The 27,169-nt window shown below is 38.2% G+C and overlaps 1 protein-coding gene across 1 annotated transcript; it reads left to right on the forward strand.

Annotated features, from left to right (window-relative positions):
- Positions 1-342: 342 nt before the first annotated feature.
- TMEM63A (transmembrane protein 63A) lies at positions 343-25,308 on the forward strand (the record flags this gene model as incomplete). Its single annotated transcript, XM_079550205.1, has 22 exons — positions 343-528; positions 2,636-2,715; positions 4,497-4,560; positions 5,536-5,573; positions 6,724-6,866; positions 7,886-7,937; positions 9,081-9,189; positions 9,632-9,702; positions 10,135-10,215; positions 10,768-10,891; positions 11,222-11,355; positions 13,980-14,117; positions 15,460-15,613; positions 16,412-16,518; positions 18,039-18,125; positions 18,746-18,808; positions 19,777-19,939; positions 20,365-20,470; positions 21,782-21,949; positions 23,993-24,108; positions 24,502-24,561; positions 25,147-25,308. 22 exons carry the CDS (start codon positions 343-345, stop codon positions 25,306-25,308), a joined length of 2,406 nt encoding a protein of 801 aa, XP_079406331.1.
- Between the last annotated feature and the right edge of the window lie 1,861 nt (positions 25,309-27,169).

Raw genomic sequence — 27,169 nt, forward strand, 5'->3', positions numbered from 1 at the left:
TTACTCCTACAGTCAGAATCCAGCCTGAAATAAGTAGTTTAATGTTATAGATCAGATGATGGAAAGGTCTGTGTGTTCTTCAGTAGCTTTCCTCAGGTGTCTGTGGAAAATGGGATCGGTTAGATGTCAGGCATTCTCACTTGGGCACTGCCAACAACTGAGTCTGTCAATTATTGCAAAAGTATTTCCCAGATAAAGAGGAGTGATTGTCAAATATGACTATTTTTTCCAAAGTACTTTCCTTGTTGAGTCTTCCTGTGCTTTTCTTCCAGTACATCTTGGAAATATCAAGCAGGCTTTTCATGTAGTTTCTTCTTTTCTTTTTATTAAGGGAAAGACAAGATGAGCCCTCTCTTCTTTCTGGGTATTGGAGATTCTCATCTGGCCTATTCCTGGAATAGAAGTGGATTTTTCAACTCAACAAATGAGACGTACTGCTACAGCACTGCCCGGGGCAGCACAGTGCTCCAGGGAGTAACTTTTGGTGGAATCCCAACTGTCTTGCTGCTTGATGTCACCTGCTTTTTTGTAAGCCTGGTTTCTATTTATTATATTGAAAATACTAGAGCCTTCTCAAAAGTTACAGGTTGTGCTGGATTCTGTGTTTATCGGGTAGTGGTTTGTTTCTAAGAATCATCAAAAATAACAAATATGCTATGGCCATCCTGGGAACTTCAAGGCACTTTTCAGGTATTAATCACAGTGACACTGTCATCCCACCTGTATGTGAACTGAATGTTGGATGTGTAAATGTAGGAAGAGTGCAGAATGATTGGGTCTGTATTTAGGGCCAAGGTGCTCTTTGAAGTGGTAACTCAAACTTCTATGTTTTGTCTTATTTTTTTCCTTACTATGGGTATACTTTTGGTAAGGGAATGCCCCATTGCTAAATTGCTTGTCCAGAGGAAAATGTCCTGATTGTTTTGCAAGAGAAGTTGCAATATGGAATATCTGTCACTTCCCAAGTGTCTGAATTAGATCTCATAAAGAAGTGAAAGAAGTAGTGTACTAAGAAGCTCAGTCTGGATAAAAGGAAGAAATTGATTAGTTTGCTAAGGCAGGCCTGGGGTTCCAAAAATTTTTTGGTTATTTTTATGAGTTTGGTCTCAAACTCAAAAGTGTTCCTAAGTCACTAGAAAAAATAAGAGCTGTAGGCTGGCAAATTAGTATGAGAATTGAGGTTTTGATAATAAAATCAGACTGAAGGGATCACATTTCCCAAATTCTAGAAAGCCATGTGAGGAAACTTAAAACTACCTATGTGAGGTCTGAGCTGGTAGTTCTGTAAGAACTAGAAGATGTACCTAAAAATTATTTAGTAGCATTTAATAAAATTTTGTCAATTTTTTTTTCTTTTCCTAAGCTGTGGTTGAATATAAAGATACTGAGCCTCTGCACTGCACCTTCGCCTAAACAGGAAGAGCTAGCTGCAATGCAGAAGACTTTTTCTTGTTCAACTACCGAGTACTGCAATTTATTTAGCAACTCCTGTACTCCTCCTATGCTTATGACACGTTTATGCAGATCTCTTTAATAACTGCCAGTTGATGAGTTTCTGAATATTATTTCTAGCCTGGTTTCCTGAGGAAGTGAGGCTTATGTGTTGCATTATCTACCCATTTTGCCTGTCAGTTCCTCCTCCTAATAGCTGGAGAATATATTAGCCAATTTAAACCTGGATTGTCTTAGACCATAGAGGATTTGGCATCGCTGAAATTTATGAATTGCATGAAGCTTAATGGACAGATAAAGGAAAAGGATCTCAACTTTTATTTCCTGTTGGGGAGAAGGTTATTGTAAGAAGGCTTTATTTATTGCAAAATGCGGAAGTTAGCTGGGTAATCTTGACATGTATCCTGGCTGACCCTTCAGTACTTGCATAGCATGAGATAAGTTACATCACTGGCCAAACAGGTATGGGATGTAGGAGGGGCTGGAAGGCGAGAGTGTACGTGTTAACATGTGCATGGAAAACAGGTCTTGTTAGTTCTGCGTCTTAAAGAGCAAGTTCTTCTTAAAAAAAAAAAAAAAAAAAAAAAAGGCAGTACACCTGTGAAATACACTGATTGTTATTATTATTTTTTTACTTAGTCTCTTTCAAAAAAGGAAAATACTGGGAGGAAGTCAAAAAATGAACGTTTCTGGGTTTTATGAGTTGTACTAATGCATGACTTATTACTGAGTAGGATATAAAATAATTCTGGAGAAAATGGTTAAACTCCCTACAGCCAGTTACATTAATGTTAAATAAAAAATAATAAAAGAACGGCATTGGAAGTCTTCCGTCATAGTTCTGGATGCAAGTAAAAGAAAACAGTAAAGATATATATGTGAAAGCTTTGAACTGCTATCTTTCACAAACCTGGATATGCATTCAGTTCAGACATATGACATTCAGGATTCCTTCATAAATGAGGACAGGAAGGTGGCTCTTCTGCTCCTTTGGTCCCGCTGGGTTGGTTTGTAGTGTGATCACCACTGGAGCCATTAACTTGTGATAGCTGGTTTAAGACTTAGGACAGCATTTTTTTAACTTATTGTTAACTTATTTTTTAACTTATTGTTTGGTGTGCTTATGCACCCAAGAAAGCTGATTACAAAATAAAATATAAAAATCTCTGTTTTTATTTTCTAGATTTTAATATTGTTGTTTTCCATTATAAGGAAGAGATTCTGGGACTACGGACGCGTTGCTCTTGTGTCAGAAGCTGAAGGGTAAAAAGATACACAATCAGATTGATTTGTTGAAACCTTCTAGGGAACGTGGAAGCAGTGGAGTTAAGCAGGGCTTAATTTAAGTGAATTTGTATCAGTTAGATGTTGGTAATCACATATGTGTACTTGTTAAAAATGTAATCCTCCTACCTTGTTTGAAATATGTTCTGCTGCAAGTTCCTCTTTGCAGTGGCAGTTTGAAAACTGCTTGTTTGCCTTTGTCATTGTAAATTCCCTTCTCCAGCTGTGGGCTAAGGGAGTGGATGTTTAAAAAAAAAAAAAAAAAAAGGAGAGAGAATGGGTTGCTTGTCTGCTAACAAGTCATGTGGCTACATATTAATGTTTACAGTGCTTCTGTGACAGAAGGATACTGACTGTTGTGCATGTCTTGATTCAGGCCCAGTATCTTCCCAGAGCTCCTCTACGCAGACTCTACTGTGAAGGGTTTAGAAATAATTTAAAATCGAATGTCTTCTAACTGGTTTCTGAAATTCCCCACTGATTTTTAGTGAAAACTGCAACTGAGCTTTTGATTTATTTATCTGTTTTTATTTTTACTATTATTTCTACGAGGTGATGTCTCAATGTTCAAAAACTAGTCATCTCTTATGAAGTGAATAAGCTTTACAAGTGAGACTCTTGCTTGTTTTAATGGTACAGCTAAATTCATAGAATTGTAGAATGGCCTGGATTGAAAAGGACCTCAAATATCTGGCAGGGTCACTAGCCACTGGACCAGGCTGCCCAGAGCCACATCCAGCCTGGCCTTGAATGCCTCCAGGGATGGGGCATCCACAGCCTCCTTGGGCAGCCTGTTCTCCACCCTCTGAGTGAAAAACTTCCTCCTACTATCTAACCTAAATCTGCTCTGTTTCAGTTTAAAACCATTCCCCCTTGTCCTATCTCTAAGTTGTAGTTAAGTCCACAATTAATTAGAAGGAAATGGCTCAAAGTGTTTCTAGACTCACTCCGTGTACATGTGTGAAAATTAGATGTGCAAAAATAAATAAATAAAAAAGGGCAATAACTGAGGCAGCTTTAATCTAGCCGACTCAGACAACAAGAATGAAGAGACTTCTCTGTGGGCTGTAGAGATCTGCATGGGACAAGCAGGTCCTTGAGCAGTGAGTTGCACTGTAGGCTGTTCCTGTCCCTATAGCACTGTGGCCTAGGCCAAAATTATTGTTAATACATCCACAAATCCCGTAATTATGTCACATCACCATTGCAACGTTTCTTTTTAGCAACAAACTGAAAACAGGTACTTTGCTCTTTCTATTGAAAGCTGCACGTTCTCTCATTGTCTTTAGCCTTGCTACAGTGCTGAATTTGAATGAGGAGGGCACCCTGCAGATAAAGAGAAATTCTGAGTACTGGCTGTAAGTTGAAGGGAGAGATGTAGAGGGAAACAAGTTGGTCTCTTGTGATGAGGAGTATCTGAGATACCTTGCAGAACTGATCTTGCCTAGACTTAAAAACCTGTTTTGTATTAAACTGCACTCATATAAAAGAACACCTCAATAAAACGCTCACTTTTATTTCTAGTTCAGTTACTCTCTTTTCAGGAGCTTACAGGTCCTGACTTTTGAATGTGAGGCACTGTACTAGCTTCCATAGTTAGGCATATGCTACAAGGTGAAAACCGCTGCCTTTGTAAGTGGAAAAAGTGTTTTAATATTATTTCAGGTAGTTACTTGTTAATTGTTAAAGTGGAAATAATTATTTGAAACTCCAGCCTCAGTTATGAAAGATACTTGAAAGCATCATTTAATTTATTTCAGTGGAGTAAGATATACCCATTCATCAGCATCTTCATCATCACCTGAAGCTCTTGAGTATGACAGTGTAAGTATCTTAGGATTTCTTTAAGTTTTTCTGATATAAACTACCTAATGCAGTTTGTTATAATTTGCCATTCCATCTTGCCCAGTGTATTAGTCTGTACTTCTGTATAGATGGTCTTTCAGTGTGAAAGTTAGTAGTACATCATGTACTGTGTTTTTATAGAGCAATTAATAATGTGTCCATTTCTTGACAAGTTATTGTTGTATAAGCAATCAGTATCTTGTGTCAGTGTTGTTAAATAACTCTCAAGTAGGAGAGGGGTTATACATTGTAATACTAAAATTAGTTAGTAGTGGAAGAATTTTTTTGGTTGAACTTAGCAATTCTATCATTGAAACAGTTGAATAAAAATGTCTCTTAATTGAATACTAACATGAAAGAATAGGCCTTTCAAGGGAGATATGGTTTTTTTTTTTTTTTTTGCTCTTAACCATACTAGAACATTCAGTGGGATGTGATCTCTCCTGTACTGTTTCACAGGAGGGTTTTTAAATCTAGATGACTTCTAACTGGAGTTAATATCTTAAACTTGTATCAGATTCTCAGACAGCTTCTCCTTGAAATTGGAATCTCTAAAAGCATTCTTTTTAGGGGAGAAAATCACCATTCTAAAATTGTGCATGAAATACCAAATTTCATAGTGAGATTAAATCTTGACTTCTCTTCAGTGAGGATGGGATCTAGACTTGTATAAGTTTAAGGAGCCCAAGCAGTAAATATACAAGTAATGCCCCTCAAATCTTAAATACGCTGTGAAGGCAGACATACAAATTACCTTTTAGAAAGTGTGTAGAGCAGTAGGTGTTTTTCTGTGTGTATTTTCTGTATTTTTCTCTTTCTAAACAATGATTTCAGACTATCTGGCTGCCAGCTTTTTAGCTAAGAGATTGGCTTAATAGAAAAACCCCTAGCATCTACCCTGTCCAATTAAGAGAAGTATTTCTATGTTAACTCCTACAACTTTTTTCTTTCCAGGGCTTTTGTTCTTGGATGGCGGCTGCTTTTCGGATGCAGTAAGTACAAAAAATAAATAGTAAATCACTTTTTAAAATTGTGTTTATTAAAAAAAAAAAAAGACTTTTTGTGCTTTTTTTTTTTTTTTTTTTCTTTCCTGAGTAGACAGAATTTTAATACAAAGAGCGCTGCAGGTGCCTCCAGTGTGTGGGCAGTAGTGGGTTGGGGAAAAAAAATAACATGAAAACAAGGTGACTATATAGGAATGCTTCTCCAGGATACACTTGCCTTTCAGTTGACAGGCCAGAGAGACTTCCTGATCTAGGAACAGTGTGTGAACTGAATTGAATCTAGGCCTTTTGTATGGATTCTGAGCTAAGAACTTGGCTCCAGGCTTACACCCTTCAAAGGGTACTATGTGGGTGTTCCTCTGTTTGAAGCCAGTAGGCCCTGGAGCAGGAAACATGGTTTCCGTGCAAGGAATTCTGTGGAGAACTGGTGACTTAGTTGGGGCTGGAATTGCAGGACAAAGAAAAGCCCATCCTGTTGTTTTCCAGAAAGCGAGCACTAGACTTGTGGTGTTGGTTCTTTATGTCTCTTGGAGCTTAGTGAATAATGATTTTTAAAAATGCACTTCTAGCTTGGATACCTTGAAACAAGAAAGTAGTGCAGTTGAGACTTTCTCCCCTTTTGCTATTCCCTTCCTTTCTCAAGAACTCATATTTTACTCATCTATCTTGCTGAAATTGAGTAGATGCTAAGAATTCTAAGGTTAAGGTGATTCTATTATCATTTTCCTGAAAGGAAGCCTTTCTTCAGATGTGTGAACACTGTCACAGGTGACCCTAAAATTTGAGATGTAGGCTTTCCATTGTGCCTGTTCTAAAGCAGAAAGTTGTGGCAGATGTCTTTGTCCTCTTCCAGCTTGATATAAGGAACTTGCATGCGTATTTTCACATTACTTATTTCCATCTTAAATTTCATTATATTAATTTTTGTATGTTGATTCTGTGCAAGAAAAAGACACTTCTGAAACTCAAAGCAGTTAAACTTCTAGATGAGGGAACACAGTGGTGTTGAAAAGTGATAGGAATTGGAGGGGAAGTCATTGGGTTAACTGAGAAAAGAATGTATGCTCAAAAACCCCCAAACAAGCAACTACATGAGTACTAAGTAGACTGATGATGTGCTTTTTTGTCTCTGATGTAGTGATGATGAGATTCATGACAGATGTGGTGAAGATGCCATACATTACCTTACCTTCCAACGTCACATCATCTGCTTGTTGGTCGCTGTCAGCATTTTGTCTGTTGGTGTCATATTGCCTGTCAACTTATCGGGTGATCTTCTTGGTAAGAATTTTTTTTTAATTCTGAAAGGAATCAGCTTTAATGCCATTGTAAAAGCATTCAGGACTTTCTGTTTGTTTGCTCCCTTCTGCCCTGGTTTTGTCCCATTTTGAGTAGCAAATCATTTTGCTGAATCTTTGTGCTGACTGGGCTGAAAAAATTGTTTCATGTTTCTTGCAGTCTTAATCCTGATCGACTGGTACTCGACAAATACAGTGTGTCCTCTAGTCTACCACCTGTCCTATAGAATATTAATGAACACAACTCTGGCAGATCTTGTTTAAACACATTTCCATTTTTGATAACAAGCCTTTATTAGCCCATGAAATGTGCTTATGCGCTGACTTCCTATCAGTCTTGCTAAGATCACATTTACAGGCTTGTACACATTTACAGGCTTGACTTCGGTTGATCATCTTGGTTTACACTGCTACTCATCAGTTCATTTTGATTTTTTTTCCCAGGAGCTCTCGGGCAGAGTGCTTCTTTATATTTTGTCTGGTTTCTCTTATACAATGTTGTTTGCATCTTAGTTTGTGTACTGACTTGCTGATTTCCCCCCCCCACCCAAAACTTGTTCTCTTCTACTGCCCTTAAAGTGACCCAGTTTTTGCTTTCAATTTGCTACTACCTATGCTTTAAAGAGCTTTGTAACTTGTGCACTTCTATAATTTGGTAGTTTGTCCCTGTGCCTTCAGTATAGCTTCTTTTCTAATGTTGTTAATTGGGTATGAAAGGAGACTGTGGGAAGAGGGGAAACATGCTGCAAAAATCTAGCATTCAGATTTTTAAAATGACTGTTTCTTTAAATGAGCTGAAAGTGGTATGATATTGAGGTGCTTTCTTTTTTTTTTTTGTGAATTTTAAAATGTAATTCTGCCAACCAATATTGATTATGATTAAATTGTTTTAATGTTGAAGTAGATCAATGTCTGGGGAAAAAAAAAAAAAGCATTTTTAGTTTGCGGATGTATTTTATACCAGCTAATGATGCTATGTGGTTTGTTTTTTTTCCTTCTTAGTTAAAGATCCCTACAGTTTTGGAAGAACAACTATACAGAACTTAGAAACTGGGTGAGTGAATCTTGGAAGGTACTTTTATGCTGATGTCTGTTTCCTGCCATAGTTTCTGAATACATGCGTTGATGCTTGCAACGTGGCTCTCAGGGTAGGAATTACTTAATCGTGCTTTGTCAACTGAAATCAGGATGCGTTCTGCTTCAGGCTGTATGTTATGGCTCTGATAAGAAATCTATGATCTTGGCTTCTACTCTCTCAGCTCTTTTTTTTTTTTTTTTTTACTACCTGTTTGTCTTGGCTAATGATTGCACATCTAACAATATTGTTTTGAGAAATACCTATGCCAGAAGAAACTGTATTGTGGAAAGGAAAACAAAGCTGACAGCTTTACTGTAATGTGCAACTCAGATAACTTAAATTCTCTTGAACCAGATTTGTGAATGTCTCTCCCATTTGAGTTCACAATTCAAGTAACTTCATGTAAAAAAAAAAAAAAAAAGTCTGTAAAAATGGTTGCAATACTAATCTGTACAGCTTTTCTTTTATATCATTGTTCAAAACTTCTCTATCCATTCTGTAATGTCCAATAGAATATTTGCCAATGCACTTTGCTTTTATCTAACTGTTATGATTCCTTGTAGCTAGTGAGGATTTTGTTGTTTGGTTGGGTTTTTATCTGCAAAATAGGTTCCTGTATTTTATGTTATTAGTAGTACTCATCTCAAAACTGAAGAGCTGCATACAGAACACTTTTCTGTTTTTAAGTTTGGAGGAAGGAGCCATCAGGAAAGTGGGGTTTAGCCTCTGTATTAGGATGTTTCTGGTTTGGATAAGGGTTGTATTCAAGGGGAGTTCAGTTATGTGTTTAGCACAGTAACCACTGACCAATGAAAAGTATCTTGGCTAATATCGTGGAGCTTCCAATTAGTCATCTGAATGCAAAGGCATAAGCTCAGTGTCGCCTAAAATCAGCTGTTTGTCTTGCACCTTCATTAATTGTGCACTGTAAAATGTATTGGGTAACCCTAATGCCTGTCCAAGGATCTGTATGTGCATGCGTGTTTATCAGTTACTACCTTTTTTGTTGTTTTGTGTTTACAGAAAGGTTTTAATCTGGTTAGCATTTTGATGACTATGTGTGTTGGTGGGATAATTAGTTCTTCCTGCTTCTCATGTTCATAATGTTTTGTCCAACAGTAACAATCTTCTTTGGCTGCACACGTGTTTTGCTGTTGTTTACCTGATTCTGACTGTTGTCTTCATGAGTCATCACATGAAAACAGTCACATATAAAGAAGAAAATATAGTAAGTTTCTGTGTTGGGGTTTGGAAAACAATCAATCTGTGTGTGTGGGCAGGGGTGGGGAGGAGAGGGCAGGAACGGGCCAGGTCTATTTGAAAGCAGACAGTGCTAAAAAAGCAAGCTGCTGGGATGCCTCCTCTTTGCTAGAATGTAACACAACTGAAAGAATTCACTGCAAATGAATCTCCACTGAGTTGTGAGAAGTGTCTGGAGATTGGGGTGGATGGGGGTAGTAATAGGACCTTGTGAAATTGTAGTGCCTTTAACCAGTGCAGGAGGTGTTTTGCTATCTTGAATAGGTACTGCTCCCATTGAAATATCCTACCTTTTTTTTTTCCTCCCCATCTAAACACAGCTACTTAGGAGGAAGGCAGTGATGCTGCATATTCTCTCTTTACTGATGCCATTTTTCAAAATAGGATTTCTTGTTGTTTTTCTTTTGCAGGTTAAGTGCACATTGTTTATAACTGGTCTTCCAAAAAATGCAAAACAAGAAGCTATTCAAGGCCATTTCGTGTAAGTTCCACGCTTAATTAGGAACAAAGGATTTAGAATTATCCTAGTCGTTTTAACTCCCAGGCAGAAATGTGTTTGACTCTTGCGCTGTTTCTTATCATGTAATAGTATCCATCTTCTAAAACTATCACTTTCCTTAGAAAGAATTGAGAATAGAATGAAAAATGCTATATTTCAATAAAACTAGTTAGCTAATCTTAAAATTAGAACCCAAAATGTGGTTGTTTCCACATTTCCCGTAAATATTCCCACATGGCTTTTAGTTGGGAATAATGCTGCACATCTCATGCTAACGTAACTTTGAACGCTGGTCTCTGTGGAAGGCTCTCTGTGCTACCTTGTTCAGAAGTAATTGAGATACCATTTGGACACCACTGACGGTCTTTGAAACAGTTTATTCAGTGTACTTCTCTTGTATTGCTTCTTTTTCAGTGCTGCCTACCCAACTTGTGCTGTGCTGGAGGTCCAGCTATGTTATGATGTATCCAGGCTTATTCATCTATTTAGGAAAAGGTACTTGTTTGTGTATCTATCTGAATTTAGCATAATTTTGTAGATATCTTGCAAGTTCTTAATCAACATTTTGACATTTACCAATAGTACTGAGCTTGCACATACTAGAAATGATTTCTGCTTTTACAGTTCTGTTTTGCTTTTCAGTCAGATTCAACTGTGTTTTGAAGTATGTGTTTCTAAAGGCTTGGCTGGTATGTCATTGTTTGCTTGGTCAGACAATACAAATTAGAAAACCCAGCTGCTGAATTAGTAATACTAATTAGTAATTGTAGCAGACTGCTGCTGTGGTCAGGGAAGAGGGAAATAGGTTTACTTCTAGACTGTACAATAGCAACTTTTTTCTTCGGGAACCTCAGGGGTGAAGACTCTTCAATGCCATTACAGGCTTGAAAATTAATTGTACAAAGTAGCTAGAATAAGGTTTATGAATGTCTTTGACTGATTAGCTGTCAGTCTTTGACACAATGTTTTCTCTTGGGGTTTATGTTTTTTGTAAGTTTGTTGATACTGTTTTCTTGCAAAATGTTTTGGATGTGTTTTTCCACCTAGAAACGAGGCAGAGAGAAGCCTGACTTACTATAAACACATGTATGAGAAGCATGGTGATCCAGTCAAAGTCAACCCTAAGCCATGTGGTCAGTTCTGCTGCTGTGAAATGAGAGGATGTGAAAGGGTGAGAGATCTGTTCATTTTTACAGTGGCTGGGAAGATCATATTGAGTAGTTTTTATGTAACATCCTGTGAGCTTAAAAAATTACTTATTCATTGCAGGGAACTTATCTTTCATGTTCTTGTGCAATAGAGGAAAGGATTTCCCCAAAACTTTAGTAGTGTAACCTTAGTGCAAAAAGTAAATACAAGAGAACTTTCTGTTTGTCTTCATGTGGTGACGTGATTTGTAATTTGTGGAAGGAAGAAGGACCGTGGTTTGTGTAGAACTGTATTTTAATGAAGGTATCAGCCATCTGATGCTTGGATGTAACACTCATCAATTTCTTAACAGGAAGATGCTGTGGAGTATTATAGTAGAGTTACAAATGGACTGATTGAGGAATTCTCAAAAGAGGAAGAAGCAGTTCAAAACAAACCATTAGGAATGGCATTTGTAACATTTCAAGAGAAATCCATGGCAACCTAGTAAGTTTCATCTGCTATCTTCTTTGTTCTCTTTTAACTTTAATAGTACAACTGATCTTGTTTGTGTTGCTTGTCTGCTTATGTTGCTTCTTCCTTTCTTCTTCTTCACCATCATGTGGATTTGTTCTGCTCTGCTTACTGGTAAGTTTTTCTGCAAATATGCATTTAGCCTCTATATTTCAAATGAAGAATTAATTGCCTAAGAGACTAAGTGGCTTGGGTACTTAGTGGGATAAGAATCCCTACTTTGTGGGGTCCATTAGTCTAGGTTAGTAGTAGGCCAAATTAGTTGGATCTTGGAAAGGGGTTACTGATTTCTCCATTTTGTAATGTACGAAAGTAGTTACTAAGCTATCACAGTGGGTGCTACTGAGTAACCTCGGTGAAGCAGTGAGCTTGTTTTAGAAGTAGATTCTAGATGTTTGGTGTTGGTGAAGTACTGGGTGGAGTAAAGAGAAGAAACCTAATTTCCCAGCATTGTGTGTCTTTAAATATGTAGAAAGAAAGTTTGATCACTTGCTGTGCAAGTTACAGGAAAAAATGTCTGCACTCAGCCTTTTTATGTTGTGTGTGTGTGTATAAATGTGTGAGTATATATTTAAAAAAACCCTTCTTTGTGTTCAATACACAAGTTGTTAGATAACCTAGGATAAGATGATTCAAAAGCCTGTAAAATAAAATTTTGTGTTGTAGGACTTATACAAGATACTCTAGATTTTGGTAATGGTGACTACTTTTCAAGATGGGAGGTGATTGTGTGGCACAACCTGTTTTAATATTCCTTTTGCTTTCATGTTGCTTATATGACCCTCAAGATCTTGACTTCATACAGATTCTACAGTTGTTACGTGTCTCTTACTTGTTTCTGTAGATTCTGTGTAGATGCAGTATCAGAAGCTAAGCCCCTTTTACCCAGTTGTTTATACAGAAGATGCACGTAACCTGTCCTTTTCAATTGACAGTTTGTGGGAATCCTCTACTTACACAAGGTTGAGTAGAAGGAAATAGAATAATACTTGTGTTACAAATGCAGCACACCATGCCTTTTTTTTTTTTTTCTTCTTTTCCCTATAGTCTTTCTAGTTTCCTACATTCTTTTGACCTTCAAATCACATTGGTGATAGAATCTTCCAAGGCCTTTGTCTTTTCAGGGAAGCCTAGGCTGTAGGGTTTCAAGAATTGAAAGTGCTGGGGAAGTTTTGTGTGGCTCCGACTAAAAGCAGTGAATTGCATTCCTCTTCTGATCTTGTCATGTTACACACTGTATTTAAATATTTTAGAGCACAGAATAATCTTTCAATGTGTGAAACTGGAAGAAGAAATAAGCACTGAGGTTTCTTCTCTGACTGTTAACTTGTTTATAATTTGGATGTGATAATTTCTCGGTGCATGCATCAGAGTTGCATTACAGACATCTCTGAGTTGAATCATGGAGAACTGAAAAGATTTTTATTGCTGTGAACTCTATTCTCTGGAAAATTAGATTACATTTGATGTTGAAGCCACCAGATTAGAAAATTATACGGTGTCACTAGTGGTCTCTGCTCCACAGAGCCCTGAAATAGGATGGGAGAAGCAGAAAGCCAGGACTGAAGTTCATGGAATCAGATAGCTGTACAAGCTTGATTAGTGCTGGCGCTCACGTTTGTGTAGCGTGTCTGGAAGTGCTAAAGATTCCTGCTTATTTACTTTTAAAAAACAAGCTACTGAATTATAATTAACTTTCTTAAATACTTGCTGCTGCAAGATGCTGATGTCCCTGCTTGAATTCTGGTAAGGTAGAGATCTGTTTTGTCATTTTTGCTTTGTTTGTTGTTTGTGTGGTTTCTTAATCGTCTCTGTTTTCTTAATGTTATGAGCATAACTGAGAAACAAGCGTAACCAGGAATTTTAGAGTCCCCTCATTCAGATGTGATATATTTCTATTTCCATGCTAGTGTAGCACAGAACTTTTGCACCACAGCACACACACAGTTGTACTGTGTCTAAATAAATGCTAAGCATTTCTGTTGGTGTGTTCTGAGAAATCTTTGGAAGGATTTACTCTGGCTGTGTTTAAACTTAAAGTACACTGATAATAAACTCAGGAGATAAGTATTGTGGATATTCTGGGAGTGGGTGAAAGAAGATATTTCAAATTGTTATATTACTTGCATTATAAAAAATTGTGTGAAAAATCAAAATTAGTTAAAATTCATTATGCCCACATCAAATCTGAATGTAGATTAAAGGATTGATTTGCTTTGACTTGAAAACAGCTGTAATTACGTGAGATGTTTGGGGTACTGGCTGCCTTTGTTTCTATTTTCCAATGCTCTGAGTTTGATTTTATTTATTTATTTATTTTTTATATGAGCCTTTGCTGCACTGATAGCAGCACTGAACAGTTTGATTCAAGGTTATTTTTTTGTTTTCCAGTTTTGTCAGGTACCAAAGTCCTCTGTTAATAACTGTATCTAATGGTCACTGCATGCATGAGATGAAGTTACAACGTTATCTAAACACTGTCTTGATCTCTGGTTATTAAAAGAAAAAAAAATGCCTTTTAGTGCTATGGGCAGTGTTCCTTCAGCATTTTCAGGTGTAGTAATTTGGAATAATCCTATTTGTTTTCCTCCTTGCAGTATCCTTAAGGACTTCAATGCCTGCAAATGTCGGAGTATTAAGTGTAAAGGAGAACCCCAGCCATCATCCTACAGCAAGGAATTGTGCGTAACAAACTGGGAGGTTAAATATGCTACCTATCCTGAGAATATATGTTGGTAAGATTCCTGTCTTCCATCCATTTCGTTTGTAATACTTTAGGTTTAGAATAGGGACAGAAGAAAGGGTCTGTATTTTATTTTATTTTTTTCCTCTAACCCAGAAATGAGACTGATGTGAATTCTTATTTCTATTAATGGTGTTCTTCTTTCACCTTGGGGACACCTCTCAGAGGCTGATTAGGGTTTTGCTACCCCAAAGTTCTGGCATCTGCTTTTTCTGTTAACATGAAATAAATAAATAGATAAATAAATAAAAATATTCATCACTCTGTACCTCAGCAGTTCTGTTTTTTGGCGTTTGTGTGTAACTGTTGCTGAGGTCTGAGGTGAGGAATTTGGTGTTAGAATGGAGTATTCTCCAAGTTTGTATAGGTGTGTATCTTTTTTTTATGTGCTGCAGGACAAATATAGCCTGATCCACTGTGTGAACTGTGGTCTGTCTGCCAATATCTTTTGAGCGATCCAGTAACTTTACTCATCACAGACAGGAGAGAGTGATGAAAATACATAATTTTGAATCAGGCTGTTTCTGTGCTATCTTTTGTTGTGCTTACAGGCTAAAAATGACTAAACGTTTTCTGGTTGCTTCGTAAGTAAGTTAGGATTCAATCAATATAATGCCCAGTTTATGTGACAGTAGATTAGTTGTGGCATCTCTGTTGCAAGTTAGGCACAAAAAAAGTGTTGTTTTTTCCCCATGAAGAAGAGGAGAAACAGTGATTTGCTGTGGGTTCACCATGATAGTTGTCATTGCTGGGGGTGATAAAGAGCCTCTCTGTCCCTGTTTTGTCTACTTTAAATGCTTGGCTTTGGCTGAGGCTCAAATCGTTCTGGTCCTTTGGGGAATTGTTTCAGGAAATATTAAGAACGCTGCCTGTTTAAGACCAGATTTTGCTGTGGATTCAGTTGGATGTTTTTTCCTTACTTTTCAAATCACAGCTTCTTGGTAGATTCTGCCTCTGAGAGCTGTTCTTCATATAGTTTCAGTCTCTTGTTTTAACTTTCTCAGTTTAATACGTAGGTGCAGAACAAAAAATTGCTTCATCCCAGGTCTTAACTACTTTGAACATTGTGTTTAGGTGTTATAAAAGACTGAAAAAATTCTCCTGCAAGTGCAAGCTATGTTATCACTTAATGAAACCACTGCAACTTTTCTTATTTCTAATAACAACAGGAACTTTGTCTGTATAACTTGTTTGTACAAATGAAGTGCTTTGTTTATATAACTTTGAGAATATGAAAAAGCAGTGCCACCTGTCACTTGACAGGTAATATGTACTTGTAGCAGCAAATGCTTACTGCTTTTTCCTTTTTTTTTTTTTTATTTTTTATTTTGCAGGAATAATCTTTCGGTGCGTGGGCTGAACTGGTGGGTCAGATGGTGGTGCATTAATTTGTCTCTTCTTATTTTGCTGTTTTTTCTTACTACTCCATCCATAATCATATCAACCATGGACAAGTTCAATGTCACTAAACCTATTCACTACCTTAATGTGAGTATCGCCATGTTTGGATACAGCTGTATATAGGGCAAGATGTTACTAAAGGGATGGATGTATGGTTTAAAAAAACAAAATCAATGTATATAAGCTAAATCTGTTGAAATTTTCAAAAGTGTTTTGTGTAGCTGCTGACTTACAAAAACACACACACACACACACACACACACACACGTATGTCCAGAATCAGTCCCTGGTTCCTCCTCTTTTGTTCCTTGATGGGCTGAATATTTTCATCTGGAACTTCATATTATTATCAATCTTATATTTACTCATATCTTTGGATTGTAGTTTTTACTACATTTAAAATGTTGAAAATGTGAAACATTGGCCAGTTTTGTATCCAACTTATATTTAGATTTTTAGCATGAGAAGATGGGAATTCAGATTTTAAGCTCTGAAGAAATGCCATGGTTTGTTTTGCTTACTAGATTGAAAACCAGGATGCCATTATACGTCTAATTTCAGCTAAAATCTCTTACAAATTGTTCATTTTAGATATTTCCCAAAGCTTGCGTGTACAACCTAAAAACTGCTTGTCAGACTTCATCCTCATGGAATTCAATCCCCAGTCCTGCTCCTGTTTCTTGTCTTGCACACAAGAGCTGAGCTCTAGCTCATTTTGAACTTATTCAAACTTGAATCTCAAAAAGATTGCCTTAGCGTGATCTGCTACCATCTACAAAAAGCTGATTATTGCAGCCTTCTAGCACTTCTTCTAGCACAGCTGTATTAAAATGCCTTTAACATTTACTCCACCCTCTTTTTTTTTTTTTTATTTATTTCCATCAGAATCCTATCATCAGTCAGTTCTTCCCAACGCTCTTGCTCTGGTCCTTCTCAGCTTTGCTGCCAACAATTGTTTATTATTCAACATTGCTGGAGTCCCACTGGACAAAGTAAGCAAAATCTTCTACTGTTTTGGCCTTATCAGCCGAATTACTGATTAAAAAAAAAATAATAGGAGAAGCATTCAACTGTTTATGGTGTTGGTTTTGTTTTGTGTTTTGTTTTGTTTTTTTTAAGTCTGTGGAGTTCTTGTAGCAGGAAATATCATCTTTTCTTCTCTTTCTAATATTGTAACCAATGTTTTGGAGTTATTCTACTTGTATATTAAGTACAAAACCAACCAGATGATTCACTTTTGCTCCCCCTTCACACACACTTTGTGTTTAAAGCTTAATTAGAAAAAAAATACTCCTTCAACAGGAGCATGGTTAGTACCTCAAATCTCCCTGAGGTCGTTCTCTAGGAAGGTAAAAAGTGGGGGGTTTTGATCCCCTAAGGCTGAGAACACTGGAGTCTCAAATCCTATTTTGAGGGCTCCAGCTACTGACAGCTACTTATAAGAAAGCCATCATTGTTATTTTGCATGACCTGGATGTAACAGTGCACAAATCTGTGCTGTTGGATATTGCTAGTGGTGACCTGAGAAGGCCTGCAGGACCACAGCCTGTCAGGTCTGTTGACATAAGATTTTCCAGATACAAGCGGGCCACCCATAGGTGTCAGGTGATGTGCTGCTAACCTGGTGGAGCTCTTGATTCGTGTGCTGGGTTTCATGCTCAGTTTACGTGTGTTACTGCACACTGAATCCAGTTGTACCTGCTTTTGTTTAATCTTCCCCCTGCAGCCATTGTTCATTTTTTTGATTCTAGGGTCAAATCCTTTTTATTTTTTGTACCATTCCCTTCAACTTTGAGCCATTTTAAATTGATCATAAGTTTTCTAGAGTTGCTAGCGATAGCAGATCTGATTTCAAGCATTACTATAGCTGTACTAACTGATAGATCCCATAGTGCCCAAGGGCTATGTGATCCTATAAAGCCACTGTGGTTTTAATGCCTAATTTGATACCATCCTGAAGAAAATCAGTTGTTTATGGCGATCTCTGCAGTTTTCTGGTGACAATTAGTCACTAGAAAGATGTTCTTGCTGCTGTAGGAGTGGCAGATTATTAGTAATGTCATGTTGTTCTCAAAGTGTTGATGTTTGGCAAGTAAAGTAGCTTATCTGAGTGTCTGCTTTCTTGGAGGTGATGCCATTCTGCATACTGCCTAATCTCTCCTGGCATAAGGTTTGGTGTGGAGCTTGTTCACAAACTGTTGAGAGATGAGTATCGCTGGCTGACAAACCAGCTGTGATGGGTGCACATCTCCTTGCTTGCGGTGCAGGACTGTAGTCTTGTTAATCCAGCATCTGCATTAATATTCTAAAATATGTTCTGTGCCCAAGAAGATACTGAGAGTCTGCTTGGTCCAAATCAGTGTGTCTCAAAGGCGTTGCTGTTGTATCTTGCAGCAATGCAATACGGCAGGGGAAGCTGGAAGTCTTCTGGGTGCTGATGTTCTTTGGGCAAAATTCTTCATGCGTGGAAGGCTTTCATATGAATTTCTTATTAATTTTCTTTTGTTGGTAGATCTGCAGAGAACAGAATAATGATGCATAAAGTCTACATATTTCTGATCTTCATGGTATTGATTCTGCCTTCCCTTGGTCTCACTAGGTAAAGCCATATTTTGGTAATGTTTGAATATTTTAATAATATTCCTATAAAATTTTTGTAATATTCCTTTGTTTGCTAGTTGAAGCTTAGATATTGTACTTTCATCCTTTTCCAGACTGTCTGGTGATCTTGTCATTACACTTTAAATATAATGACAGTTATTACAACTAGATAATATTACAATATCTCAATGTTCACCTTTCATCTGAGGCTGTCTTAGCCTTGCCTATTTCTGGAGTCTGATTTTCTTGTAGCAAAGGGATCTCTTGACAATGAAAGATAATTTCTAGTTGAAAGTAGCCCATACTGATACAGCCAAGAGCCAAATTTCCTGACTCTTCAGTTACGGTTTCTTTTCTTTTTTTTCGACCCGTACAGTGGTTAGCTAACTGGGTAGCTTGTCTTTGCCCTACCTACATGATGGTTGCTAAAAATGAATCATTAAAACTTTAGTATGAAGTGGATGTTTGATTATTCATCTTCTTTTTTTTTTTCTCTGCCAGCTTATGACTGTCAGTAACTATAAAGCTGAAATAGTATTCTGAACTACTGAAAAAGAAGCATTTTTACACAATAAATTACAAATAGCCTCTGAATCACATTAGCCATCTTTCTTTCAGCCTTGATTTTTTCTTCCGTTGGCTGTTTGACAGAGAGTCGTCTGATTCTGCCATTAGGCTGGAGTAAGTATTAAGCAACTTCTTGCAAGGTTATTTAAAATGCTTTTTATCTGTGTCTAATTTTGGTTAGTGTTTATTAAAGTTAGCACTGGGGTGATACTTCCGGAAAAGCGAGAGTAGGAGACAACACAAATGCCTTTGTTGTGAAGAAATCCGTACCTTTTCCTGCTAGGTAGCATATGCAAAATTTCAATGAAGAGTTATTTTTCCATGTCCTTGAAAATTCTGTCAGAGATGCAAAAAGACAGGATGGGGTGAAGGGACTAGATAATGTAGTGAGGATTGTTGCATGTCATTGATGGGAAAATTCTCCTGAAGACTGCAGTGAGACAAAATAGCTGCAGCACTTCTTGAAATCCATTAACTCACTTCTGATTTTAAGAAATACAAATGTTTTTATGCCAGTACTGCAAACTTGCAGATATTGGTTATTAGAAGCTCTGTGACTATGGGCTGGACACAGTGGCTAGTTTGTGAGAGACTGGAGGGAAAGAATAGGATGCAGTTACTAAGAGATGATTTTTTCCCACCGCTATTTCAGGTCAGTAACGGGAAGATGGTTAGGAGTTTCTAAGCTGGGAGATAAGGCTGCCGTAGGGTAATTTTATCTCATCTTGTCTCAAGTTGCTGTTAATAGACATCAACTGTTGCTCTCTTCTGCTATCAGCCACCCATCAGACTGCACTGTCTTGTTTCTTGAGCAATTTATTCCTTCTCCAAACAGTGTGACTCAGCAAGTCTTCTTACAGGCTAATTTGCAATAGCACTATAAAAGTACACTTTTACAGTATACTGCACGTACTGCCTTTATAGTTATGTTGTACTCTTTTTCAGCAAGATTATTAGACTTGTAGCTACTTCTCATGGTGTTCTGTACCTCTCCTTATGGAGAGAGAATTCTAGAAGTGTGCGTATGTTCTTTCAACTTGTTTGTCTGTCAGCCTTCCAGTCACTGATGTATTTCCTTGTAGATGTGTCTTTTTGCCTGACCAGGGAGCGTTCTTTGTGAACTATGTGATTGCCTCTGCTTTTATTGGCAATGGGATGGAGCTGCTGCGCCTGCCTGGCCTCATCCTTTACACCATACGCATGGTAATGGCCAAGTCCACTGCAGAAAGGAAAAATATTAAACAGGTATTAGAGCCTTTCCTTAGCACTGGGAATATTGGCCAAAAGCTGTGGCATCTTGAGCTTTCTCTACTGCTAAAGCCAGCACAGGGATCAGTACAGATACAATGGGCTATGCAGTGAGATGAAGGTTCTGTGTCTGGCACAGTCACTTTTAACCTTGTGGTTTCATGTAGTTGCTTCCTGTAATTGAAAATACCTTTGAGGAATTCCTGTAAGGCTATGAAAGTAGTAGTGTATTTTCTGTAGGTATAGCTGTTTAAAACATGTAATGCTAGTGCATATTTGCTGTTAATACCTCTCAAGGAAATAAGTGATCTCTCCTAGGAGGGTATAAGAGAAGGTGAACTGTTGTTTTAGTCTGTCTACCTTAACTTCTGATGTGTTGATAGATTACTTGAGAGATAAGAATCTTTGTTTCTCTTTCCTAGCAACAGGCATTTGAATATGAATTTGGAGCAATGTATGCCTGGATGTTGTGCGTGTTCACTGTCATCATGGCCTATAGCATTACATGCCCCATCATTGTCCCATTTGGTAAGTTTCCAATGAGCTGTGGGCCTGCATAGGTGAGGCCGAGGCAAGTGGGAGCTACATAAGGCCCAGATCTGGTTTCTTAGTGTACTCTTCAGATGCTGATCACTCTTAGGACTTTGATCCACATTGCCATCCCTTCTTGTGGAGAAAAGGACAGAAGAGGCTTTGTTTGGCACGTGGTCTTAGTCTTGCCTATGGACAAGAAGAGGAATACTGTATGCTCCAATAGCCCTGCTGGCTTAGACTACCAGCTAATTAGGAGTGCAGGACCTTCAGAAGTTATCCAGATCTCAAAGTCACAGGCTACGTTTTTTCTAGGAAGTTTCCTTTGCACCGTATCACAAACAAAATTAAAATTTATGCCTTAAATTACTTATGTAGGTTTGAGGATTTCTTTGGTTTTGCTGTACCCGTCATTAAATGCACTATGAGCATGCAGAAGACGTACCACTGTCTAGAACTCTCGGACAATTGCCCGTTTTCACTGCCTGTGATCTGAACTATGTTTCATTTTATTGCATCTTTTGTTCATAAAGATTGTTTTTATGTATGAAGAACTCTTTCAACAGCTACGCTTATTTCCACTCTCAGGCATGTTGTACGAAGTCGTTTGATAGTATTGGCATAATCTTTTTTTAATCTAAAACTTTGGAAAGCTAGATGCAGTATAATTAGCTAAATAAGATATTTTTTCAGAACAATTTTTAATCACCAATCTTATTATTGGGAGAGTGTGGCTGCTTTTTAAACAACACAGTTTATGTTTATTTAGACTTCTTTGTGTGCAATTGTAAATATTGGAATGTGCTACTGTGTACTTGAGCTGCTGTAATTTGCAACTGTCACATCTGTAAGTGTTTTGTTGGGGATAAAACACAGCTGATTTGAAATCCAGACATGAATTTATCGAAGGCTGAGAAGCAAACACAAAGCTGCTGTTAGACCTTTCCTCTTTACCAGTGCTGTGTAAGGAAGTTTCCAACTCTACCCAACCACTGTGACCCCATGTGCCAGCACTAGGGTGGAGCTCTGGATGCACCCTGAGAGCATGAGTGGGTGATAGAAGTCTGAGGAGAGGGGGAGGGATGGTGAGACCCTGGGGGTCTTGGCACTGCCTCATGAGCAAATTTAGGAGCAGACTGCTGTCATGCTGTCATGCAACTGTATCTCATTCATATTTGGCCTGTATCCACCATTAGTATCTGAATTTTGGGTCACTTTGTGCAGGTTTCCTCACAGAATTGTTGCTTTTATCACATTTGCAACCCCCTTCTCCTTGGATTATTATTATTATTTTTTTTTTCCTTCCAGGGTTAATATATATGCTCCTGAAGCACATGGTTGACCGTTATAACCTTTACTATGCGTACCTCCCTGCTAAGCTGGAGAAAAAGATGCACTTTTCAGCAGTGAATCAGGCTCTTGCAGCTCCAATTCTCTGCCTTTTCTGGCTTTATTTTTTTTCTTTTTTGAGGTTGGGTAAGTATAACCTGTTCTCACTGAGAAGATACTCCTACCTCTTTTGCCAGCATACCTAAATTACACGTGAAACTTCATAGACATCATGGGCTTTTCTTTTTGCTCCAGTAAATATGAAGTTATGGTGGTTACGTATTGCACTGAGTTTGAACTGGCCAATTGAGCTGTGGAGTGACAGACTTATTACAACAAATTAAGAAAGAAACCTCCACACAAAATATAACAATCTCTTCAGAGCTAGTTCTCACTAGTGAAGTGGCTCTTGGCTTTACTACATGCATTTGTATAATCAGTCTGGGTGAATTGGCTACTGCTTCTTTTGTTTAAGAAAAGAAGTGTTAGAATGTTAGCAAATGATGCTACTAAGACCTGCTATACGCTGTCCATGAAACTTCACATGAAAAACTGCAGTGAGATAGTGACTCTCCTCCTCATTCTATGATTTGAAAACTCATGGTTTTACATAATTTATCTTAGATATGTGGGTGTTCTTTATTTTGCAAACACTTGGTACTAATAGCATTGGCTGGGATATGCTAACAGCTTTGACATTGGAAGAGGTTCATGATGGCTCTTTACCCCTAGGAGGAGGCATTTGGCAAGGGATGAGGGTGACACTTGAAGGAGCTGAATTTCACTTCTTGGGAAGGGAGCCCTGTGTTTTACCTTCTCTGCTCTCACAGCACTGATGACAAATCAGTATGCTTCATAATGTTTTTCTAGCATACCAGTAGTTAGACAATACTGTTGGCAGACTGTCATTTAACTTTAGGTAGCTCGCAGTAGATTTAAGAGGCACTCAGAACTACTGCTTCAGGCTATCCTTGGGTTTGAGCAGCTGTTGCTGCAGTAGTTGTATGCTTGAAAGCTTGTTTTTTCCCATGTTTCAAGAACTGTTTTTGCAAGCTGATATTTTCTCCACTTCCCTTTTCTGTTTGAACAGCAACATTTATTTGCTGTTATTTGTTGTTGTTTTTGTCTCCAACCAGTCCATACAGATCTGTTCATATAACCTACTAAAAACTTGTTTGTTCCATGTCACTACCCATGCTGGTGTTATCACAAAAAAAAAACCAAAAACAAAAACCAAAACCAAAACAAAAACAAAAACAAAAAAAGAACAAGTACCAAACTGGTGTTTATTTTTCTGGCCAAAGAAACTTAGGAACAGATGAGTTAACTTTTTTTTCCCCTTAATACTTACTCAAATAATCTTTACTGCAAAATGTGGTTAATTTCTTCAGAGTACTTCCTGAGTTTACCTGGAGAATAATCTCTGTATTCATTCTAATCGTTTTCTTACTAGTCTTCTTCTAGATCTTTTCTTTGGGTTCATTCCATGCTCCTACCACACCACCCCAAAGAATCCCACCTGGCTCGTTCATGTTTCCTCAGCTTTTTGTCTTCTTTCCTTTTCCTTAGATTCCTCCTAGTTCTGTCCATACTTCTAGTGCAATGCCTCATTTTTTGGTTTTAAAAGGCCAGTAGTACAGAAGAGCTTTATTGTTTGGTATGTGTACCTGAGACTTGCTTTTTTGGTAGCAGGGTTGCACCTCTGACTGCAATCCATTTTGTAATCATTGCAGCTGTATGCAATGGAGCTACAGTCTTATTATTCATCTGTAATCTGTGAAAGTCATTTTTCTCTTTTTTGGTTGTTTGCAAGCCATTCCATTTAGTGCCATCACCACACTTAATAAATAGACTCTACCCATAACATTTCACAGATCATCAATAAAAGCATTTTAGAAGTAGATCCAGAATAGTTGTCTGAGGGATGAGGAGAAGGATCTGTGAGCTTTGTCGCTCAAGTTTTACAGCTGCCTTTCTTGACCTCTGGAAAAAAAAAAGCTGGGAAAATGGCTTGTTCAGCAGTTTTACCAGCCAAAGAGATTTGTGCTTAACCAGGCTCTCCAAGCTGAGGCTGGAAGTGGATTGTCTGGTCCTCTAAGGAAAAAACATGAGGCTTCTGAAAGTGGGGAAGACAGAACACGTTTTTCTTGCTGTGTATTTTTATATTGTATTCTCTGAATATTTTTCTAGGCTTTAAAGCACCTACAACAATGTTTACATTGCTAGTTGTCAGCATCACAATTGCTGTTTGCGTGGCTTACACTTGTTTTGCGTGTTTCAAGCACCTGAGCCCACTGAACTATAAGGTAAGTGATGGTAGGGTAGCACTTTCGGCACCAAGCTATGCACCTAATGTAGTGCCAGCTGTTTGTGTGGGATTGTTTCTTGCCTTGTCAGCAGCAAGTGTGCCTGTCCACAGGGATGCGTTACAGTGAGATGACCAACAAGGGCTGATCAGTAGAGGTGGGTTATTTGGTGCAGTGGAAAGTGCGGCAATGTTAGCAAGATTTGAGAGGAAAGCAGTATGGGAGTGTATGAAAGAAAGCTAGAGGCGAGTTCATTACGAGACTGCAGTAGAGAACTGGCACTGCCCAGTGATATATTTCTGCAGGTTTTTAAATGCTCACATTCCTTAATATTGTTTTGACTTAACAGTTTGATGTTCTCTCTCCCTTTCCTTCACCTGTTATCGGTTACAGATAGAAGACGTTCAAGGTGAAAGTGGAGACATAGATGTACGAACCATTCCAGCATCTTCTGTAAGAAGTTAAAAGTTACTAACATTCTCTTTCCTAGAGAAGCTTAATTTCTCACCCTGCAAAGAGCTTGTGTAGGATGCATTAGTCTGAATGGACTGTAGGACTTCCCATGTGTTGGTGGGACCAGCAAGTTCTGCAGCTGGGCTCCTTGGCTGTTCCAGGTGGTGTTCCAGAAGTACCTTCGGCCGAAGCTTTAGGAGTAGTTGAGATGTGCTACTGTACGCTGTGTTACGGGCCTTACATCAGCCAGTACCTAATCTCTGGACAGCAGTCAGGTGTAGTCAATTGCCACTGCTTTGTGACTTTGAAGTTGTGACGTGACCAGCAGGTCTCTGCCTTGATGCTAAAAAGGCTGTGAGACTGGGGTAGAATTAGAAGTCTTTGTGCCACAGTCTACACATTGTGCACATTCAGATGAGTGTTGCACCAGGAAGCATCCTGTAGGATGCAGAAGGCCTTAGTTGTTAAGGTGAAGAATGGGAAATGGATGAAAAGAAGAATGGCAAGGGAAAAAGATTATCCTGAGTAAATTTTCCCAGTATTACTCTGAGAGACTAGTAAAATCCTTAATGCTTGTGATTTCAGATGTACATCCCTCGAGTTTTGCAGCCTCGTTCTACAGAAAGGACAATGTTTGCCCATGAGGAGAAGCAAACATATGGTACCATGGGCAACGATACTTTAGGGGCAGAAGTCACAACCTACTCTGCCCAGTCAGCAATTGAAAGAATAGCAGGATCCATTTGAATGCCAAGGACTAACACACGGTGGAGCACTTGATCCAACTTTAGAAGAACTGATTCCTCACCATTGTCTATTAAGAATTCTGATTCACAGATTACTGCCTACAGAAGAGATACAGAAATGATTCATTGTGTCTGCAGCTGTGCTTGGAGATTAAAAAGCAGATGCCTTGGGACTGATTGTTTACCCTGCTGTCTACAAGCATTGCAAAATAAACATGTTGAACACGAGCTGCTGATCCTCAGGGACTTCATGTCTGCTACTTCATTGCTTTCCTCACAAAGATAACTTATGCTGCATATAGATATCTGATCAACAAAGCAAATGCAGCTCTATTACCAGATGTCATTTATTTATTGAAAGTGATTCTAATTTTTTTAAAGCTTTAGTATTTATAAACTCCTTGGTATGTGCTAAATCCTGAAAGCAGTGCCACTTTTTGATAAAAGTACTGTTTGTGTGGGAGCTGAGGATGGTGTGTGGGAATCTCTCCTCTTGCCCCTCAAAATAGTTGGTATACACTTGAGCACTTTTATTTTCCTCAAATGAGATGAGGGAGTTACTGTGCACTTGGATACTAAAAGTGCCAGAGCATAGGACTAGAGTAAAGAAGGGAGCCGCTTACCTGATACTGCTTTTATATAATTATGGAGGGCACTAACGTTGCTAGTTTTTGTTCACTATTTTTAAGGACCTTCCACAATGAATGCTCACCTGCCACCAATAAAGGAACATTTTATCTTTCTTTTAATCTTGGGCCAAAAGAACAATTCTCTGGAGTTTTTTGTTGTTTTTTGTTTTGTTTTTTTCTGATGCCAATATAAGGTGTACGATACTAAGATTTTAAATTATGTAGTACGTGCCAATTTATTTCAGACTACATTGCATCAAGGTGTAACTAGTGATCACAGAGCAATAAAACTCTGGGTTCAGAGACATTTCAGACTTTTTTTTTCTTTGTATGTTGACACAGTTTTATTTATTTATTTATTTATTTATTTGGTGGTTGTTTTGCAATGTGGGCAGCACAATAAGTTGTTCATTAAGCACTGCCACAAGGTTCACAACGACACGTTCCATAAGAGATTTGAATACCTTCAAAGGTAAAGGTATTCAAATCATTTGAAGGGATGAATCTTTGTGACTTGTGGGTAGGAAGATGATTCTGACATTCCAAAGCCCTGCTCACTGCTAACTTGTTAGATCCTGAACGTGACCTTTATTAGTATATCTGTGAAGCAGCAACACTATGATTGGAGCAAAATTTGTGCCACAGATAAACGTGTGCAGATGCTTAGTGTCTTACAGGATGGCCTCTAGTTTCCTGGGAGCAGTGGTTTGGACAACTGCAGAGCAGGAGGCCTGCCATGCTGCCAGAAGGACCCTGCAGAGCTCTGGTAACCCTGGTGACAATCCTGTCTTGGTAGTTAAACATGTGCATAACTCCTTCTTCGTGAGAGGTAAGTGAGAAGCCCTGTCTAGCAATGGCACAGATTTGTGCCAGTTTTCTTTATACTGTCACTTTCATATTATAGTTTAGTGAGGGGGGATTTTCAGGGTGGTGTGATTTGTTTGTTTTTAAGGATATCTGCTTGTTTAGCAATTGTGGTCTTAGTGTACCCTGAATACATACTGGCATGTGAAGCTGGGATTCAGACTGTGTTTTCTTGTCTCTGAGTGTTTCATACAGCTATGAGGACAGAAGGTGGAGACAGAGTCTGTTTCACTAATTTGATCAGAACTCCAATTGTTCAAAGACACTCCTGTATGGGATGGGGTACTGCAGCAAGTCTACAGAAGCAGTGAACACTTACAGGATATCTCAGGTATATTGTATACTTGTATATAATTGTGAAAGCAAATA

This window comes from Tetrao urogallus (assembly GCF_951394365.1).
Source record: "Tetrao urogallus genome assembly, chromosome: 2".
NCBI classification, from domain to species: Eukaryota; Metazoa; Chordata; class Aves; order Galliformes; family Phasianidae; genus Tetrao; species Tetrao urogallus.